Genomic DNA, 21,888 nt, shown 5'->3' with positions numbered 1-21,888 from the left:
GGAGGCTTACCGGTCCATCACAGTCTCCAGGAGTTCGCTCAGATTCATGTCCACTGAGTCGGTGATGCTATCTAACCATCTCATCCTTTAGGCAACACAAACTTATCCTCTAACAGTTCTAGAGGTCGATGTCTAAACTGTTGTCTAAACACAGGTCTGGAGGCCGTGGTCCTCTGGGAAGCCCTTCCAGCTCTGGAGGCTGCCTGCACTCCTGGGTTCCCGCCCCTTCCCCCACCCCACTAGCCCCTGCTTCCACAGTCAGCACACCTGTCCCCAAATCTCCTCTCTCCCCACATAAACACCCTCGTGATGCTCCAGATGGTGGTCCGAATCTCAAGACCCTTAACCACAATCCCTTCACCTTGTAACGCAATACCTCGCGGGCTCCAGGCTAGGACCCCCAGCCTTGCTTGGGGCCGTTAAGTCAGCCTGCCATTGTTCCCCTTGGCGTGGATATCACACCTCTCATAGCAACTCTGACAAGAGTCCATCATCCAAGAAAGCCAAGTGCATCTCACTCCTGACCTGCAATTCTGGAACACGCTAAGCCAAACAAACTTCCAGGGAACTGTACAGAGTCTCCATGTTTCTTTCCCAAGCGTTTCCTTCTTCCATTTTGACTTTCCTCTAGTAGTTCTACCAGTGCTATGACACACAACACACAGTCCCGTGCTCGGCCAGTGCTTAGCAAATAGGGAAGGGCTCGTTATAGGAACGGAGGCATGAAGGAATTCAGTGCAGCTAGCATCTCCCTTCTTCCTATCCAGTCCTTTTGCTTCTTACTGGATTTTCATTGTTGAGGTTATAATTTCCCAATGCATATGATTCTTTCTTTTCCCTCCCCTGATACCAACATGGTCCATAGATTTCTTTACACTTTTCACTTTATTTACCACTTCTATGCTCTGATCTGCTTTAATATAGTTTCTGGTGAGATTTCAGGAGGCCTGTTTGGATTCCCCACTTTTGGCTAAGAGATACAGTTATGTTTTCAAAGAATAACTCTTCATACGTGTTATATACTTCCATTTATCATTTATCTCAGAATGGGGAATATATTTTTATATTTATGAATATAATCATACAATGATTAATGATGATATAATCAGCAAATCAGAGTGTAGACTACTCCATGGGACAAATAAACTTGTTTTCTTCAACAACTAAACTGTTAAGATTTTTTTTAAAGAGAGAGATTGAAGGGTCAGTCTCTAATTCATATAAACCAGTGATGGCTATGCATTTCTATTTTCTCCACTTTAGAACAGGAGTATCTATAGCAGTTATCCTATACTTGTCCCACCATTGTATTAACGCATGCATGCTTCGTCACTTCAGACATGTCTGACTCTTTGAGACCCTATGAGTGTAGCCTGCCAGGCTCCTCTGTCCTGGGATTCTCCAGGCAAGAATACTGGAGTGGGTTACCATGCCCTCCTCCAGGGGATCTTCTCAACCCAGGGATCCAACCCACATCCCCTGCATTGGCAGGAAAGTTCTTTACCAATAGTGGCACCTGAGAAGCCCGATTATATTAATATATAAGGTTTATTTGAGGGAGAAGTTACAGAAAACTTGTCTCTAATTCATCAGTTTTCAGATTAAGTGGACCCAAACCCAAAGAAAGAGCTGAAGTCAAGGAGTCCAGCATCCACCAGGACCTAATTTGTATCAGGGGCCCGTCACCCGAGCCTGAACCCAGTGCCTTAATAGGAAAGACAAAACTTCAGGAGGAGAGAATTTGCACATGAAGAATGTAAATAGTTTGTGGGCACGGAACTAACTTGAAAATATGGCCGCAAATGCTTTGACATTGCTCCCATAGAGAGGTACATTTATTCTCTTCCTCTTCAATTTGAGAAATGTGTCAGTGCTTCAACCAATGGACTGAAAATGACACTATGTGACTTCTGCAAGTGAGTGAGTGCGGGTCGCTCAGTCGTGTCCGACTCTTTGTGACCCCATGGACTATAAAGTCCATGGAATTCTGCAGGCCAGAATACTGGAGTGGGCAGCCTATCCCTTCTCCAGGGGATCTTCCCGACCCAGGAATCAAACTAGGCTCTCCTGCATTGCAGGCGGATTCTTTACCAGCTGAGACACCAGGGAAGCCCTAAAGTGACTTCTGAAGGCAGATCATAATATGCCACAGAGCCACCTTCCTGCTCACTGGATCACTAACTTCCAGAGCTCTGCACCACAATGGAAAAAGTGGTTTTCACACATTTTAAATTTGCTGGGAGGAGGTCCAAGCCACAGGAAGAGGTTAACCACCCACAGTGATCCCAACTTTTGGCTCCTTTCAGCCTCTCCACCAAATACCTGAATAAAAGAATTCAGGCCCGAGCAGTCCAGTGGGTTAGGATTCATTACTTTCACTGCAGTGACCCAGGTTCAATCCCTGGTTAGGGATCTAAGATCCTGCAAGCTGAGAGGTGCAACCAAAGAAATAAAAATGTAAAATAAAATTAAAAATAATTTAAAACAAAGCAACCTCCAGATGATTTCTGCCCCAGCCACTCAAGTCTTCCCGAGGGTCCTGACATTGTGGAATGGACACAAGCCATTCTTGCTGTATCCCATGTGGGTTCCTGATCCGCAGAATCCATGGACATAACAAAGTGCCTGCTGTATGACACTGAATTTCAAGTTGCTTGTGATACAGCAGAAGAGACACCACCATATTAGTTTCCTGTGGCTGCTGTAAGAAACTATCATATATGTGCTGGCTTAAAACAACAAATTTATTCTCTCACAGTTCTTCAGGCCAGAGTCCAAAACCAGACTGAGAGTAGGATGGGGGCAGAGCTGCACTCTGGAGACTGTGGGTGACGGTCTCATCATCGCTTCTTCCTGCTGCTGCTGGCAGGTCTTGGCTTGCAGCTGCATCAATCCCGTCTCCCAGACCAGCCTCAGATCTCTCCCTGCCGCTTCATATCACCTTCATGTGTGTACGTGAGAGAGGAATCTACTGTTGCCTCTCTGAAAAGGACACTGACAGTGGCATTTAGGGCCTATGTGAATAATCCAGTGTAATCTCTCCATTTCAAGGTCCTGAATTTAATCATATCTGCATCTGGGGTGGGATTTCTGGGTTTTGGTGTTTGGTTTGGTTTTGATCTCAGTGTCTATTTTCTTGGCTTGTTTGGGTTTTGCCACACAAGGTAACAGTCACAGTTTCCAGAGCTTGGCCTGTTGATGTCTTTTAGAGGGCCACTTTTCAGCCTAGATATATAAGTACACAGAAGAGCATACTGTATAATTCTTTTGTGCTATGAGAAAAAAAAAAAATTCCTCTAAAAACTTAAATAAAAAACATTAAATAATACTGAAAACAGTGGCTTTAATGGTTATACAATATTCTACTGAATGGGTATACCATAATTTAGTTGCTCAAAATATTAATATTGAACACTTGTTTCCAACTCCCTATCTCTGGTTATTTCCTTAGATTAGTTCTAGATATGAAATTACTAAACTTGAGTGTATTTTAAGACTTCTAAAATATATTGCCAAATTGCCAAAGATATATCAATTTACAGTTTATCATTAGTATAGGAAGTGCCTGCATATCTTTCTCTCACCAGCTCTGAGTATTAGACTTTTTTAAGTATTAAGTTATTTGATGATATTTCATTAGCAGTCTAGAATTTTTCTTTTTATTTTGCATTGAATTCTGTATATATCAAGGAAAACAATCCACTGACATTTTTGTAGCAAATACTTTTGTCATTTTTAACTTGCTTTTAAATTTTGAAAATTATATTTCTGATAATTATGTACCATTTTATGATTCTTCCTTTGCCTTCATACTTAGAAAGTGGGCCCCATTCAAAGAGCAGACTCAATGGAGGCTTAAATAACACGGTGTTTAACCCAGAAGGGCTTCCCTGGTGGCTCAGACAGTAAAGGATCTGCTTGCAGTGCTGGAGACCTGAGTTTGATCCCTGGTTCTTCTATTCCTGGAGAAGGGAATGGCAACCCATTCCAGCATTCTTGCCTGGGAAATCCCACGGACAGAGAAGTCTGGCGGGCTATAGTCGGTGGGGTTGCAAAGAGTCAGACACAACTGAGCAACTAACACTTTCACACACATTTGACATCAGAAAGGCCTGGATCATAATCTATCTCATAGGGCTAGACGTTGGGTTTTGCAAAGATTTGTTGTTGTTCAGTCGCTCAATCGTGTCCAACTCTTTGCGACCCCAGCACACCAGGCTTCTCTGTCCTTCACCATCTCCCAGAGCTTGTTATTTCATTTGCAAAGATTAAATGAAATAATTTAAAGGATCAAGTGCAAGGCCTGGGATGCATAAACACTCTGTTTCTTTTCCATCTGTTTACTAGAAAATAATAGATTCAAGCAGGCCACAAAGAAATGCAAAAAAAAAAAAAAGAAAGAAAAGAAAATATCCTCAACCTGCTTAGTAAATTATGGAACATAAAATTAAACTAGTTACCATTAAATTAAAAAATGTAAGCAATAATTTCTAGTGCAAAGAGACCATGGAGAAAGGCAAATTCACTTATAGGCAGCTGGGAGGTACTGTGACTTGTTAAACGCTTTTGGGAAGCAATGTCTATATTTATTAAAGCTAAAAAATGAAAAAAAAAGTTTAAAATGATAATTTTCTCTGACCTAGGATTTCCAATTTGAGTAATCTAGCCTTTAAAAATATAAATATACAAAAGAATATATGTAAAAAGATGCTTACCCTTGTACCATTTATGAGAAAATGCTGACAGCAACATAAATATCTGTCAGTAGAAGGGAAGTAGTTGAAAAAAAAATGTTATCAATCTCTACCCTCTAGAATATAAGCTTCCCAAGACCTAAGATATTTATCTGTGCTCTTAACGCTGTTTCCCAGCACCTAGAACAAAATAAACATTCAAAGAAATTGGTGAATAAGGAATGAGTAAAGTTCTGGCATCTAAATTTACAATGCAGCAGCCATTTAAAAGCGTCAATTTGATTTACATATAATGACCTGGAGAAATGCCCTTGATATCTTTGTTGTTGTTTAGTCAGTTCCTGCTGTTTTGAAGGGGAGGCAAAAATTAACACAATATTGTAAATCAACAATGTGTGTGTGTGTTCAGTCCAGTCTGACTCTGTGCAACCCCAGGGATTACAGCCTGCCAGGCTCCTCTGTCCGTGGGATTTCCTGGGCAAGAATACTAGAGTGGGTTGCCATTTCCTCTTCCAGGGGATCTTCCCAACCCAGGTATCCTCTCCTGCATTGGCAGGGAGATTCTTTACCATCTGAGCCACCAGGGAAGCCCCCAAGATGTATTATTGACTGATAAAAGCAAGTCACAAAGAAAAATATGACTTCAACTTTTTTTTAAGGAGAGACAAAGGAAGAACAAGAAAAGAGATAAGTTTGTAAGATGTGATACATGTTAGCCTAAGCACAAAAAATTCTTGGGTTGATGTAGCCCAGGATGTTAACATTGGTACCCCAGAGGGATGGGATGGAAAGAAGTGAAAGTCGCTCAGTCGTGTCTGACTCTTTGCGACCCTGTGGACTATACAGTCCATGGAATTCTCCAGGCCAGAACACTGGAGTAGGTAGTCTTTTCCTTCTCCAGGGGATCTAACCAACCCAGGAATCGAACCCAGGTCTCTCGCATTGCAGGCGGATTCTTTACCAGTTGAGCCACAAGGAAAGCCCAATGAAAGAAGAGGGGCGGGAGTTTTAACTTTTCCCATGTCTCTGCCTTGTTTAAATTTGTTGGAAGGAACTGTTTGTGGAAAGCCTCAACTGGCGTTAGTAAAAACTTAAACCTAGCCAGGCTTTGCGATGAGAAGGACAGCCGTGGCTTTACTAGGAATTCTCTCCATAGTTCGGGCTTGTTGCGCCTGTAACATTTTTGTCCCTCCCCCCAATACACCCCTCCCGCGAGTTTGCTCAGCCCGTCCCCTTCCTGCTGGGTATCTTTCCCGTCAAACCTGCTGACTCGCTTGCGCGCTTATCTGACCCGGTGCCCTGCAGCCGAACCGGGCGCGCGGGCGCTGCTGCCGCCGGGTGCACGCCCGACCTTTGCCACTTTCCGCGCCCAGGGAGACTGCAAGGAGGATACGATTTACAAAGAGCGTGGCTACAGGCTGCTCACCCCAGAGTCCTTATTTCAGAAAGGGTCCCTCAGGCACAAGGACCATCTCCAATTTTTTAAAAGGGGCTTGGAGGAGGAGGGAGCGAGAGGGGACGAGGAGGTCTGGAGAAGCACCTGCCGTCGCCTCCACCGCTATTAATATTAACTTTTATGTAGACTTGGCCCTTCTCTCCCCGGGGCTGCACAAAGCAGGAAGTCGGGAGCAGGGGTGTAGGGGAGGGAGTTGGCAGGAGGAGAAAACCCTGGGTAAATTATTTAGCCGCGAGTAAATTATTTAGATCCAGAGTGATCCCGCCCTCCCCCAACCCCCCCAAAGCGGGCCCGGGTCGGGGATCGGCCCTCACTAGTCGTTAAGTTGGACGCTCTCTGGAGTCCCGTGCAGGGCAGACCAGGGACACGTCCGTCTGCGAGAAGAGGCTCGAGGACGGGGGCCACCCACCGGGCCCGCGGCTCCTGGGGACGTGGCCTCTTCGCCCGGCAGGGAAGGGGCCCCCGGGGCAAGGTGCCCACGCGGCCTGAAGAGGCAGGAAGGGTGGGCTCGTCCCCACCCGCGGTGCCGCGCGATCCCGCCGGCCGTGGATCCCGGGCCCGCGCCCCTCTACCGGGAGGCGGGAGAGGCACCGAGGGCCGCCCCGGCCGTGACCCCGCTTCCCGCCCCGCCCGATCGGGCCCTGGGCACCGCCGGCGCCCCGGGACCCGGCCGCTCCGCCGGGGCAGCAGCGCCGCCTGCCGGGCCCCTGGCGCCTGCCCGGCCCGGTGCGGGGCTGGGCGCGCCCGCCTCCCACCTCACCTTTCAGGTCAAGTCCCTCCCGCGCGGGGCGCTCTGGAAGCACCGGGAGGCCGCCGCGCGCGCCCTTCGCCGGGGCCCGGGGCTCGGCACCGCCCCACTCCTAGCGGGCGCGCAGTGAAAAATCAAAAATCCGTTTCACCGTGATGACCAGGCGGCGGTGGAGATGGAGCTGCTCCGAAGAAGAAAAGGAACGTGCCTGGAATCTCCCCGCAGGGTCCTCGCTGCGCCTCCACCTCCGGAGGCGCCCGGACGCCAGCAGACTGCCTTTCCCCGCCGGGCGAGGAGCCGGCGCGGCGTCCGGGGCGGGGAGACGCGACACCTGCGCCCGACGCCCGCTGGGGGTCCGGCTGCCTGGGGCAGGGGTCCGCCACTTTGATCCATGAGCCCGGGCCGCAGCGGGAGCGGAGAGGCCCCGGCCACCTGAGCGCATCTTCCCTGATGGCTGGGGCCGCACACTGACGCCTCCATACCTGGCCGAATGCCCCTACCCCCAAGCCTGTTTCAGACGACTTGTCTATATGGGCATGAGCAAGGTTTGCTTTTTTTTTTTTTTTTTTTCTGTCTAAAACATTTTGCAAAGACTCGAATCCAGGCAGTCCGTTCTCTGAGATAAAAGCGCGAGGTGGGGACAAGCTAAAAGTTCCCACTAAGGGAGGAACCTGCTGCCTGTTCCGTGTGGCTTGACATTTGTAAAAGTAGCTCCCCGCTTGATACGCTGATACATGTCCCTCTAAAAATTTATTCCCTAAACGGCTTCAGACGGCCCGATTGTCTGGTCCTGTTGCCTTCTGGTTCCCTGTTCTGGCCATGTGTCCACCCCGGGCGCAGCTATCATAACCACGTGGGTGCGTTTCAAGACTCTCACCCTAGAAATGAGGAATAAATGCTGGTTGTTGGCTGAATATCAGGACCAACATAGAATCAACATCTATTGTGTTTAACAATATATCACTCACAGGTACCTAAAAGTATAAAGGCGGTTATATGAAATTCATAGCTATGATGAAAACTGTAATAACGGGAACACATGAAAATAACTAGAGGAATTTGGATTCCTGAAATTTGCATTCTTTTCAGTAAGTTGGTTTGAGCAGGAACGTTATTCTTTTTATTTTTTAATACATGTGGATTCCAGATAGCAGTCTTTTTTTCCTTCTGTCCTGTATGTATGCTTTTATATCGCTATGTATTGGACAATGGTCTCTTTTGTTCTCACTTAACTGTGTCTTTTTTTCTGTTTGCCTCTGGCAGGGCACATACACCCTACCAGAGTTTTGCCTAGAAAATAGAGGGAGGGCTAAAAATAGAATCTAGAGCCATTGAATTTTGTCCTGGTTGTTGTTTTTAATACACTAGATACACAAAGAGAAAGAACATATACTGTCTTTCATGAGTAAAAGACAGAGCCTGCCCTCGTCAACTTTTACAGCTCCTAATCTGTGGTTTAGGCATTAATACTCAATCTTTGTTATTGATTCTACTAATTGTCAGTAAATTAAAATTATTCAGGTGCCAACCAACAAGCCATTGTTTGCAGTATACTACAATGACTTTAGCTCCTACTTGGTTTTTCATTGTTTGCTTTCCTGAGATTGGAGAGGAATTTATCAACTACCCCTTGTATAAAACCTATTATTGCCATACTGCAGATACAAAGTGTTATGAGAGCAGACTGTCCTGAAAATTCTGAGATAACACATGAACAATTAGAAAAGAATTTCTTTCCTAGAAATTAAAACACGGATATTAAAAGGCATGCAATGGGGGAAAAAATGTTCTGGTATTGATCATGAAAGGGGGGCAGGCATGAAATGCCTAGGTTCCTTCTTACCAATAAAATTACTTGACCCATAAACCCAGTACATGACCTGAATATTATTTTAAGTACGTGTGAGTTGTGTGTAGGGGGGACTGTTTGATTATCACTGAATCTTAGGGAACTCTTCATGGATCAAACTGGTGGTGTTCTGGTTTATGGATTAGATTTCAAGCACAGAATCACCAGGATCCTAAATAAAGAAGAACAAGTGAAAGTATTAGTCACTCAGTGGTGTCTTGATTCTTTTCAACCCCATGTACTGTAGCCTGGCAGGCTCTTTTGTACATGGGATTCTCCAGGCAAGGATACTGGAGTGGGTTGCCATTCCCAACCCAGGGATCAAACCCAGGTCTCCCGCATTGCGGGCAGATTCTTTACTGTCTGAGCCACCAGAGAAGCCCACACCAGTCATTATCTTTGGAGCTCTGGGGACTTAATTGATATTATCCGTATCAACCAAGGTTAGTGACAAACTTCAATTTGAAAAAAACTGTTGTTAAATGTCTGAGTAGTAGAGACACAAACGTGAAATGTCACCTGTGTACTTATTCCCACCTTCTTTAAACTGATACCTCCAAGAAGAATGGCAAAGTAAATGTGGCTATAATCTCTAGAATTGACAGGTTCTACTTTCTTTATTTAGAACTTGAGGGTATTTTCCTAGATCTAATTTCATAACCCTCAAGAAGTGAATGATAGAAGAAGTGTGTATTTCCTCTGGTGCATAAGTAAAGAAAATATTTAGTGATTGTTTTGGCCCACCACTCGGTTTGTCCCAGTTAGCAATAAAACCTGCTTGATTTCCTAAAATCATAGTCAACTCTTGAAGAGGAGGTGGAAAAGGAAAAATCCACCCCCTCCCTGGGAAGAAAAACAAAAAACTTTAAATGTGAGAATTATGGGGGTTGGAAGATTGTATAGTCTAAATAGAATTTAAGAAAATAATTTAAATGCTAATTTAAAATACATATAAGGTAACCTACATTATTTAGGTATGAATGTTTTCCTTATCCTCCAAACCAATACTAATTTAATGCAAAATCTGCTGCTATAGTTTTTGTGTAGGGGAAAATTATGGATGTTAGAAGAAAATGCTCATATTAAATGACTTTAAGGGAAGGCTTGAAGAATTGAACCCACAGCAGCTGGTGGGGCAGAGGTTTGGCAGCCCAGCTCCTGGCAGAGTACAGAATTTATATTAAGGTATTAAAATAACAAAACTTTTAATACTGCTTAAGTAGAGTTGGACTATAAAGAAAGCTGTGGAAGAATTGATGCTTTTGAACTGTGGTGTTGGAAAAGACTCTTGAGAGTCCCTTGGACTGCAAGGAGATCCAACCAGTCCATCCTAAAGGAAATCAGTCCTGAATATTCATTGGAAGGACTGATGTTGAAGCTGAAACTCCAATACTTTGGCCACCTGATGCGAAGAACTGATTCACTGGAAAAGACCCTGATACTGGGAAAGACTGAAGTGGGGAGAAGGGGACAACAGAGGATGAGATGGTTGGATGGCATCACTAACTCAATGGACATGAGTTTGAGTAAACTCTGGGAGTTGAGGATGGACAGGAAGGCCTGGCATGCTGCAGTCCATGGTATTGCAAAGAGTCAGACACAACTGAGCGACTGAACTCAACTGAATTGAGGAAGAGTATCTGCTTCTGTGCCTCTTCTGGGTTAAAGGAGTCTGATTGATATCCTCAACTAATCTGAGTCTCCTAAATATAACTGGAAGTGCCTGGGTCCATCTTTCCTGGTAGACGAAAGGACAGGTAAGCTGGGCAGAGCCATAACTCATCTTCTCATCTGGAATTTTCATGCTTTGCCACTTGAGATTTTGTGCAGACACATAGGCAATGGAAATCAAGAGACAACAGACTTGGGGCTATTTTGACAAAGTAAGCAGAGCTAAATACAGGAGGGAAACTTCTGGAAGGTAATTATTCTCTAATAATTTGAAAAATGATCCTTGTTCAAACATCCACTGTAAGGACCCTAGAGCACTTCAGAGAAGATGATTCATGACTAAAAAAAAAAGAGGAGGAGTTCATGTCATTATCGGGGTGTAATCATAAGTGTACCCCATAACTTGCATCTGCTTACATTGCATTTGATCTCCATTTACAGATAGAGGAAGTGGTGGCTGGGAGGTTGTGATTTTCCGAGGGTTCTTAAACTGATTCTAAAACAAGGTGTGAATAGTGCTCTTAAAAACCCATAATCTCTTCTAAGATTCTGTAGCTGAGATTTATTTCTGCTCCTTTCCTCCTCTTATTTTTCCCGGGTGGTTGTGAATAACAACAGCCAGAATATTGCTGTTTGTGTGTTTAGATTTCTGTTTAAGATTAGTATTCTTGATCATTGTCAGCCTCCTGGCTGATAGTATCAGAGCAAGGAAACTCACTGAAACTTTCATGGCTTTCAACTAGCAGTCCATCTTGTTAACTTTATAAGATGAATATGATAAAATTATGAATTGTTTACAGGAAAAAGACAGACTTGGCCTGCTTTCTCTACATATATACCTTCTTTTTTATATGAGTTCCACAATACTGCTGCATTTCCCCCTTTGTTTATCCTACGTTCTCGTTCTTCCCATAAATTAATATCATACTTATATTTCTGTAAATTTTTTTTTAAAGAAACGTCTTGTGCAGACGTTTTGGGGGAGTAGGGCACCCTGGGATCTTAGTTCCCCAATCAGGGACCGAACTCACGCTCTTAACAGTGGACGCGTGGAGTTTTAACCACTGGATCACCAAGGAAGTTCCCCAAAAAGACCCTTCCAGAAGAGTGGACAGCTCCCCTCCCCTAAATTTGCTTTTCTTAAACATGCACCAGATCCAAAAAATTTTCTGCACCTGACCCAGTGTGCACTTAGCTTCCCCGGGCCCGTCGCCGCGGCGGGAAGGCTCTCCACGCGGGTCTGGGAGCAGCGGAGTGGGAGAGGTCTGGGGGCTTGCACCCTTGGGTCTCAACTGCGTCCCCTTCCTGCAGAGGTGGCCAGCAGCATGGGCCGGGCCTCGGCTCTTCCCAGGGCGCGCGCGCTCCCTGGCGGCCGGAGCGGGGACAGGGCGCCGCGGGGACCCAGCGGCTCGCCCCTGCGATCCTCTGCAGAGCGCCCGCGGCACTCGGACCCGCGCGGCCCTCTGCTCACAAATGAACCCTGACGTCCGGACGCCGGCCTCCCCAGGCCTCTCCCGGCCGCATTGCCCCCTCGCGCCGCGTCCCCGCGTGGGTTCCCTGGGGGCTGGCTCTCGGGGCGGTGTCTCGGCGTAGGGGGGCGCGGCCCTCATTCCCGGCCTCGCAGGCGGCGGGGGCGGGGAGGACTGGCGGGCAACCCGCCGCCCTGAGTGGGGGGTCCCGGCGGGCCCTCCGAGCGCGCGGGTGTCGGCGCTAGGGGCCCGCTCCCCGGGAAAAGGAGGCCCGTGTGATCGCTCGCGGCGGGACCGTGCCGACTTTTGGACCTCTAACCACTAAGCAAACAACCCTTGTGCTCGCGCTCCACTGTCCAAACAGGCTTTATTGACAGGCGTTTCACGGCAACGCATAGCAACCGCGCCGGGCCCCCGGGGACCACCGGCTGCCTTGCCGCCCCCGCCCCGGGCCCGGCACGCGGCCTCCTGCCCCCAGCCTCCAGGTCTCAGGCGCCGAGGGGAAGGCGCCTCCCGGAAGCGCCGCGGAATCGGGGCGATGCTGCAGGGGGCATTCCTGCCTCGCAACTCGGCCCGTCCAGCCCAGCCCTCGGGGCACCTCCTCCCTCGGTGGAGGCGCCGATCCGGGCCGGAGCGGCCGCGTAGGGGGCACAGCCCCCTTTCCCGGGCCCCGCTGCCGCTGAGCGCGCCCGGCTCCGCGGCTTCCAGGGCCAGAAACCTCAAGGGCAGCAGCCCTGTGCCCAGCCGAACCCTTTGCTGGGTTCCCAGTTCTTATCCGGGAGAGGGGAGAGACCGGGGAGGGAGGGTGGGTAAAAGGAAACAGCCCGGGACAAGACAGGCCATTTACAGAACACGGTCGTGAGAACCTGGGCTTCCCAGGTGGCGCTAGTGGTAAAGAACCTGCCTGCCGACTCAGGAGACCCGGGTTCGATCCCTGGGCCAGGAAGATTCCCCTGGAAGAGAGCATGGCACCCCACTCCAGTCTTCTTGCCTGGAGAATCCCCACGGGCAGAGGAGCCTGGCTGGCTACAGTCCATGGGGGCAACTTAGTACGCACGTTCGCGGAAACTTTGCCTTAGAAATAGAATTGAGTATTTTCACTTGAATGCTGGGCATCCTGGGGAGAAGAGACTCACCGATGAATGGGACTGAGGGTGATGGCCTCCGTGTGGACTTGACGGGACGCAGTGAGGGGCTCTCTCGCGCCCACTGCCCACCGTTCCCCTAGCTGCGAAGCAGCTGGGTGTTCAGCTGTGCGTCCTGCCCACAGGCACCCCCAGGAGAACCACGCATTCCACAAGGGAGGGCTGGGCTGCGGCTTGGGGGCAGGGCGGGTCTCAGAAACCCGCTCCCCCGGGCTTCTGGCGCTCCGGGGTAAAGTGAGGCTGTCCAGATAACCTTCTCCAGCCCCCACCCCCGCCCTGATTTTCCCAATTCTAACTTGCAAGGAGAGAGGATATTTCATTTCTTTAAAAAATAATCATAATTTCAGACAAAACCTGATAGGCGATAAATACAGAATCTGAAATCTGGAAAGCTCCTTTATCTCTTTTCTTTTTAGAAAAAAAAAATTCAACTGTGTTCAAATACCACCCCCCACCCCACCCCCACCCCCACCCCCATTTCCCTTCACCATATCACTTCTCTCCCCATGGATCCAGAAGGCTTTTAAAATGCTGGCTTGGATGTTACACAGACCAACAACCCAAACAGCAGCAACAACAACAGAAACTCCCCCTTTTTCATCAGCCCCAAGATTGTGAAAATCACAGGAAGTCCAGGTTGGCTCTGGCATTTATAGCACTGACATACATTCAGCCCAGAGAGGCTCTGGTGACAGGCATTCTAAACAAGGCCCTGTCCAGGGCCACCCCCCTCCTTGTCAGGCCTGGAGTCCAGCAACCACCCTCTCACACCACCATAGACCACGCACATACACCAGCCAAGCCTTTCCTGCACTGGGAAGGGAAGAGAAGAAAGACAAAGACCTGGGGGTTCTGCACGCTTCAGTGGGCACAGGTCTCCATCTCAGCTGCCTTAAATCTTGCCTGCCCTAGAGGTGAGAAGGACCAGGGGGACCTTGGAGGGCAGTCAGTAGACCTAACCATCTTGGTTCCATCCCTGGCAGTCCCCTGAGCCCCTTTCCCGCCTCAGCTCCAACCAGAGACGTATCCTGCAGATCTGGGAGGCCAAGAGCTGAGGAGCAGGGGGCTAAAAGGCTGGTCTGTTCCGCCAGTCCAGGCAGTGTGTCCGCCGGTACTAAAGGAGGCCTGGGTGTCTTTTCCCGTCTCCTCGCTTGGCAGAAAGAGTCAGAACGGAAAAAGTCAAAATCTAGGAGAATGTCATCCTTGAGGCCCCCAACCACAGTCGTCCTTTCCCCAGGCCCCCGTTGGTTTCTGCTCTGAGGGCCAGGTCAGCTGGTAAACATCTGTGGGTGAGAGGGGAGGGGGTCTTTCCTGAGGGTTCTAGCAGAGTCCATGCTCCTTGTGGCTCAGCCTGGAACTGCTCCTGCAGGCCGCTGCGGGTCACTGGGTGACAGTAGGGTTTAACACCCCCCCAGCTGGCCCCAGGACCCCAGGCACCGAGCCTTGCAGGGAAGACACGGGGCTCAGGGGCTCCGGGGCGCTTCTCAGCGGACCTGGCTGCGGCTGCGGAGGCTGCGGCCCGGAAGGCGGGGGTGGCTGTTGCTGCTGCTGCTGCAGCTTCTTCTTGTTGATTTTCCTTTCCTTTGCTCTGCGATTCTGAAACCAAATTTTAACCTGGAAATGAAAGAGGTGGAGAAAAACAGAAGGCGGTGAAGAAGACAGCGAAAGCATAAAGGGACGGTATTTGACACTAGATCCAATGCCTTCTTCTCCAGCCAAAGAGGTCCCCTCTGCACCCAAAGGACAACAGCCCTTCACCCAGCTTTTCACGGGACAGCCCGTATAACAGCCCAGTGCTGGAGCTTCTCCCAAGCTCAATGCAGTCTCAAGTGGGAAGGGCCTCTCTCTCCCTCTTTGTTCCTCAGGTTGCTTTCCAGAGCAACCTTTATCTACAACTTTACTGGAAAAGTTCAGAGTCTCAGAACCAAGGAAGACAGAAACTGCCAGGCCCTTTCTATACCAAGCAAGGAGGCTAGGGCTAGATGTACTTCAAAATGACAGCTTTTGGCCTCTCAAAGCTAAACGGAAATGTAATAGTCCTTGCCTTGGGGCTGAGAATGAGTTTTAATGAGGGGTTTCCTGGCTGTGAATTTGACAATCTAGAGCATTCAGGAGCTAAGCCTCACCCCTCCATAGTTTTTCCGCACAGAGGCTGGTATCCTACATTAATTTTTCCCCCAATAAAGAGCTGAGTACAAAGAGAGTAAGTCTTTATTGACCCAAATCGGATTCTGCATTAAACTACACTCAGTGTGTGTGTGTGTGTGTGTGTGTGTGTGTGTGTGTGTGTGTGTGTTTTACCTCCCAGGTCCCCCGAAATAGAAAAAATATATATATATACATATATTTTTTAAAAAGACAAGTAGACGGGGAAGAAGTCTTTTTAAAACATCTAGAAGGAAAAGTCTCTCGATCCTCTTGCTTAATCTGCCCACAGAACTAGGTGGATCCTGGGGCCTGGCTTCTAACCCTTCCCACTGGACCCTCCCAGGCAGTGACGGGGCCCTGGAGGGTTCCCACCTGCCTCTCTGAGAGCCCCAGTGTGGCGGCCAGTTCAGCTTTCCTCCGGATGGTGATGTAGCGACTGTAGTGAAACTCCTTCTCCAGCTCCAGACGCTGGTGGTCGGTGTACACGACCCGGTATTTGTCTTTCGTCCTGGTTTTCACTGTAAAGGAAGGCGAAGTTAGCCCCGAGAACTGCAGGGCAGCCCATCAGTCATGGGTAATGACAAATCTCCCTAACCCAGGAACCATTTCTCTTCCTCCATCGCCCTGGGGGGCCGAGGTTTGGCTGGTTCCTGCTGAGTCTGACATGACCCCCTCCAGAGGGGGTGTGTGGGGGGGAGCACTATGCAGGACAGCTAACCTAGTCTTGGAAGTAAGTGGTTTTTGAAAATTAAAGAGAAACTTAAAATTCATACAGGTTGCAAAGAGTCTGACAGGACTGAGCGACTGAACTGAAAAATTCATACAGGTGATAGCAGAACCCCATCAGGGGTTTTGTAAAGCAGATACAGCACCTGAGCTGATGAGGCCCAAAAGGAAAACAGTCCTGGGAATATTCAGATTTTCAGGCCCATCAGAGGTAAAAAAAAAAAAAAAAAAAAAAAAACTCACAGTAAAAAACAGCTGGGATTGTGGGTATGTGGGTGGGGGGCGGATTCCTTTTCTGTTTGTTTTATTAGAAGTGGAAAGGGGGTGCAGCAGCTGACAGCTGTCCCCTCAGGTCACTAGAAACCGCTCACGTCCCCCCCCCAACCCCCACCCCGGCTCACCAGAGTATCCCGCGGAATTCTGAGCAGGGGTCTGGCAGGCCACTAATTCCTCTCGCTGGGGACGCTCTATACCTGGGCGAAACTGGGTTGGCACACTTTTCTTTTTAATCCTCCATTTATTTCTGCTGCAAACCCTGCCAGAGCTATCCTGACCAGTGATCTACTGCTCATTGGATTGAGTCAACATATTAAACCTTGCATTGATTGTTTTACTGAAGGGCCTTGACAAATAGTGCGACTGCAGTCAGAGCAGGCCGGAGCCCCGCGTCTCCACCGAGTCTGTCCCGGGTCGACCCTCGGCAGAACCCCCCAACTCAGGAGCTGTTCTCGCTCGGCCCCAGGTCGGGGTCTTCTCCCCCAAAAGAACAGGTTCAATCGCCCGGTGCCCCGGGGCTGCAGGAAGATCTAAAGGGTCTGGGGAGTTGCTCTGAGGTGTTTAATGCCCCGCAGGCCGACTTTGTTCAGGTAAAACCCTTTGCAAACCACAACAAAAGCGCCCTGGGAAGATACAGGCGGGATCAGAGGGAGCTCCCCGGAGCCGCTGAAAGGAGAACACAGCCTCAAACAATGCAGGACAAGGCGATCTTATCAAAGAAAAGCCCTTTCAATGCCTTAATAACAACCGCGTTCTGTTTGAATTACCACTACTGAGCAAATGGCGGGCCGGCCTTCATCCCCCCTCCCTGCCAGGCGCATTAACATCAACACGGCGGCGGGCGTATTTGAATGCGCACGGTGGCCCCGACCCTGCGCCCGCCGGGAAAGGAAAAGCAGCTGACACGTCCCGGGAACCTGCGCTACCTCCCCCAGCCCGCCCGCGGTGGTGGCCCCTGCGTACAGAGGGGCAAGCTGAGGATCAGACTAGATCACCACGCAGATGGTGTACGGGCGCCAGGTGGGAGCCACAAAGGACACCTCCCCGGGCCGGAGAGCCAGGCGCAGGGGAGTTCTCCGAGCCGGACTCTCCAGGAGCGGGACTCGCCTTGGGGCCCTCGGGAGCGGCTCTGCCTGGGGGCTGTCTTTTCAGTATCCGGAGAGGACAGGGCAGCGCGACCAGGCCCCAGAGTGCTCTGCAGCTCGAGCCCCGAGGACCTTGGAGATGCCCCGCACCCCCTGGGAACCAAGGAGGGGGCTGGAGTATGGGAGAGATGAGAGGGACTTGTCAGAATTCATTATTGACTGCGAAAGTCACCACCCTCTTTCCGGGCCCTAAAAGAGACAATGGCAGGGATGGGAAGGTGTATATCAAAGCGGACTGGGTCGGGTCCCACCCGGCCCCCCCTCCCCACTCGCCCCTTGACGGATGAGGCTCCGCAGAGGAGTCGGGCTCCGGCCGGCGGGCCGCCCCACATTAACATCACAAGGGCGCCCGGCGCCGACAGCGGCCTTGCCACCTTGGCGCGGGACTTCACAGCGGCCTCTCCTCCGCTGACCCCGCGGCCCAGGCTCCGGTGGCACGCCTCCCTCTCCCCCCGCCCGGGGCCTGCTCAGCGCGCATTCTCCCGGGACGCACCAAGGGTCCCGGCCCGGCACCGCAGGCCGGCGCCCCAGGCAGGCTCAGGATAGCCAAGGGCCTAACTCGGGCGCGCTCTCTGGCCAGGCGAGCGCGCCTCCTCGCGGGGGAAGGGACCCAGCCGACCCTCAGGTCGGCCCCGAGGCCTCCTCCCCGGACCGCCGCAGTTCGCCCGGTGATGGGTCCCGGCTTGTGCGCAGTGACGCAAAATACCGATCCCAGGAGACAGCCCCCAACGGCTGCTCTGATTTATGCGACTGTAATCGGCTACAAAACCCCTGCAAAGTGGCCATAACCTGCATGCGGGCCGGGCTGGGCCTGAAAGGAGGGAAGAGGAAAAAGCGGAAGTGCAGAGGGCTGGGAAAGGCTTCACGGAGGGAAAGCGGAGCCAGCAGGACTCTCCCACCACACCTACTGGAGCTCTTTCCCCACTGGACACACTCAGACGCCGGACGCGGCAGACCCGGAGCCCACGAGCCTGCTCAGTCCCGCCAACCCGGGATCTCTGCAGAAACACCTCTGGGGCAAGCTCGTTAAACGAATATCCGCGCGCGCACACACACACACACGCACACACACGCACACACACACGCACACACACGCACACACACGCGCACACACACACACACACACACACACACCAGACCCTGTGAAGTAAGGTTCCGGAGAAACGACCTCTGGCTGGAGCAGCGGCTGAGCGCGCACTACCCCTGCCTCCCCTTCTCCCTCTGCAGACACGAGGGGACTCCCGGGGAGTCCAGTCCCAGCCCTCCGGCTTTTGATTGAAATGGCCCCTGCGCAGATCAAAGGTCTGAAGACCCGGGTGTTCCCCCCACCCTCGCGCCGCACCTCTTCCCCACTTAGTTCCCAGGACCAACACCTTCTTTCAGCTTCGGCAGCTTCGCCCGGTTTCCCCAGCGCGGCAGCTCCGATCCTTACCTTTGGCCCCAAAGGCTAAACCTGGTTCCTCGGGCGACCGCGCCGCCCTCCCGCCCCCCGCCCCGGCCCAAGCTCTTCCCGAGTGGCCGGGACAGGGAAGGATGGCGTCCCCCTAGAGCCGGCCCTGGGGAGCTGCCCGGCAGCCGCGCACCGAGCGAGGGCGGGCGGCAGCAAGCCGGATGGACGCGATCACTGCGCTGCAGCCGCGCTGCGCCACGTTCGCGGGAGTCTCCCGAGGGTCTGAGGACCCGACCTTACGAAGGAAGGGCGGTGGGAAGGAGGGAGCCTCCCCTTTGCCTTACACTGAACGCGACTCGTGAGACCAGGACCTCCACTCCCTACCCGGCCAGCCCCCACGCAGAGGCCAGAGCAGCAACCCCCGGGGGGGAGGGTCCAGAGCCCCCAGACGCCGTCGCCCCGCCCCGTCCCCCTTGCGCGGAGTCCCCGGACGCGCACGGACCGCGCCTTCCCCCGGCGCCCGCCGGCTCACCTTGGCTGCCCAGCGCAGGCTGCGCGGGCTTCCGCATCCACTCGCACAGGTTCCGCCGCTGTCCGCCCGGCGACAGCTGCTCGGCGGCGGCGGTGGCGACCGGCCCGGGGGGGCCGGGGTTGAGCGTCTGCAGCAAGCCGGAGGCGCAGGAGGGCGCGGCGGCCGGGTGGTGCGCGTGGTGGTGCGGATGATGGTGCGGGTGGTAATCGGCGGGCCCGCTGTAGCCCATGGCGGCGGCCGGGGAGCCCCCGTTGAGGCCGTGCGCTACGGCGTTGGCGGCGGCCGCCGCGCCCCCCGGCGCGTAGCCGTTCCAGTCCTCGCGGAGCGGGGCGCCGTAGGCGGCCGGCCAGGACGGCCCCGGGGACTGCGCGCTGTCCAGGTTGGCGGCGGCGGCGGCCGCGGCCGCCACATGGTATCCGCCATAGTCCGGGTACTGCGGGGGGCTGACGAAGTTCTGCGGGGCCAGGTTAAGGCTGCCGGAGTGGCGCACGGAGCTGGGATACATGCTCACGTCCTTGTCCAGGAGGTAGCTCACGTACATGGTGGCGAGGGCCCGACGGCGAACCTCACCATGCTGCCCAGGGACTGATGCTTGAGGCTGCCGGGGGGCGCCGCGCTGGCGAAGGGGGCGAGGGGGCACCGGAACGGCGGGTGGCTGCTCCCTGGCCCGCGAAGCTCCGCCGGCTCCTCGCGGCGCTTCTGCCTCTGAGGCGGTCCCTGCCTCGGGCCTGCCTCCTCCCTCCCTCCCTCCCTCCCGCTCTCTCTTCCTTCTTTCCTCCCACCTCCTTTCCACCAGGCTGCAGAGGCGGGGAAGACCCGCCACCGGCTGGCGTGCGGAGCCCCAGGCCGGCGGCCTTACGTGATTAACGAGTGTTTACAAGACTCTATTAGTAATGACACAGACACCAATGGCTGGAGACGTCGAGGCGCAGCGCGCACCCGGCGCACAACCCCTAGAAACACGATTTGCATTTTAAAAGATTAGGGAGGGGGGGGAGCTCTCGAGAGGGCTGCGACCCATCACAGCTAAATATTCAAACCTTTATTGTTAAGAGCTTCCTCCTTCCAACCTTGGTGCACTTTAACCTCCAATCACGGGTTCAAAGAATGGAATCTAGAGACTTGCAAAAGGGGGTGGAGGGGTGGGGAGAGCGATCTTGGTGGGAATCGGGGTTCAGGAACTGAGGAGTCGTGTTTTTGCATTTGCAGGGAAGGGAGGGGGTGTCTAGAAGAAGCTCCTTCCATCCCAAAGACAAAAAGGGAAGCCATTGCTTTGATGACAGAGTTTCTGGCCAGCCTGGGAGGTGACGGGTGGAGCCGGGAGAAATAAGCCTGTTCCTTTCCCCTCTGCCCCCCTGGCCAGGCCGACTGTGCCCCCCAAACTGTCACCGCTGATCATTTGTTTTCTTCCCTAGGAAACAGCTGGCCCCCCACACGAGATAAATTAAGACCCTAGTTGCAGGTTGCATCTCTGAGTTCATCTCACATTTGGGACTTAAAGCTATTAATTTTTTTGAAAAAGCATTTACACTCCAAATTCAGAAATCTTGAGTGCAAACCTAGAAGAGAGTGGTAGTAGTCAGGCTGGTGGGAGGGCAGTAATAGAGGGGAGCAGGAGGGTTTGCTAGAGTTCTGCTGTTTCTTGAGGTGGGTCCTGGTGTGTTTGTTGCCTGTGAAAACTAATCAAGTTACACTTATATGTTTATATACTTAAATACATAGTTTAAAATCAAGGAGAAGGGACTCTAGGATTTCTGCTAATGTCTACCTAGGTATGTATATGTCATACAACATACCAATGGCTTAAAACCATTCTCATTTGCAAAGTAAAACATTTCTCCAGAGAAAATAGTTTTTCATCTCCAGGGATTGGGAAGAGCCCCATGAGCCATCACTGATCATTGTTTCTAAAAACCCCTGAGTGGGGAAGGGTCTTGGATTTGGAAGCACTGTGTCGAGGGCTGGAAGTGGGGGCCGTGGGGACCTATATTGTGTGGCCTGGCTCGGGACCCGCCAGGACAAGTTGGAGGACAGGAGCTCAGGGCGACCAGATTCGCTCGGGCAGGTGCCCATCTCGGTTCAGCGACCGCGGGGAGTGGGGCCTGCGGCTGCCAGTCTACCTCTGTCTGCTCCGAGTCCAGACGGCGCTGCCAGACCAGGGTCTGAGGATCGCAGCGGCCCGGGCAGTGGGCTGGGTGGCTTTGAGCGCTCCAGGAACCAGCGGGGCGCATGGCTGTCCTGCAGATCCACCCTTGTCGGTTCTCGCCGCCGAGTGGTCTCTGGTGTTTGTCACTTCCTCGTGTGATCTCTGGAGCTCCTTCCAGTGTCCTTTATCTCCTAGATCTTCACATCTCCCCAGATCGGGAATAGAGCGGGTCTTGTCATCTCCACTTTACAGAGGACAGCCGGCAAGCCGCAGAGTTCCGAGAGGCCAGGCCCCCAGCAGGATCAGGGCTTCGGATCTCCTCCTTGCTGGTCCCTCCTGTCCTCTGTGTTTCCTAAGGAAAGAGGTTAAAATGTAGGGGGCGGGTGGTAACAAACTGGGCAATCAACTGGTGAAGGCTGTAGCAGATCATCCTTGTGGATCTCCCCGGGCCTGGCCCGGAGAACTGAGTGTCATTGGACCTCTTGAGAAATAA

General features: G+C 51.9%; 1 protein-coding gene across 2 annotated transcripts; it reads right to left on the bottom strand.

The window, feature by feature from the left end:
- Positions 1-13,663: 13,663 nt before the first annotated feature.
- CDX2 (caudal type homeobox 2) lies at positions 13,664-19,956 on the bottom strand. 2 transcript variants are annotated; one of them, XM_027973894.2, is made up of 3 exons: positions 19,250-19,956; positions 15,553-15,698; positions 13,664-14,646 (listed from the first exon to the last, which is right to left on the bottom strand). In XM_027973894.2, the coding sequence occupies exons 1-3, from the start codon at positions 19,788-19,790 to the stop codon at positions 14,413-14,415; spliced, it is 921 nt and encodes a 306-aa protein (XP_027829695.1). In that variant the 5' UTR covers positions 19,791-19,956; the 3' UTR covers positions 13,664-14,412. The 2 variants fall into 2 exon arrangements, with proteins under 2 accessions (XP_027829695.1, XP_042110795.1); XM_042254861.2 differs by having other exon boundaries at positions 14,406-14,646; positions 15,557-15,698.
- Between the last annotated feature and the right edge of the window lie 1,932 nt (positions 19,957-21,888).

This window comes from Ovis aries, chromosome 10 (assembly GCF_016772045.2).
Source record: "Ovis aries strain OAR_USU_Benz2616 breed Rambouillet chromosome 10, ARS-UI_Ramb_v3.0, whole genome shotgun sequence".
Classification (NCBI taxonomy): domain Eukaryota; kingdom Metazoa; phylum Chordata; class Mammalia; order Artiodactyla; family Bovidae; genus Ovis; species Ovis aries.
This window is presented reverse-complemented; position numbering and strand designations above follow the sequence as displayed.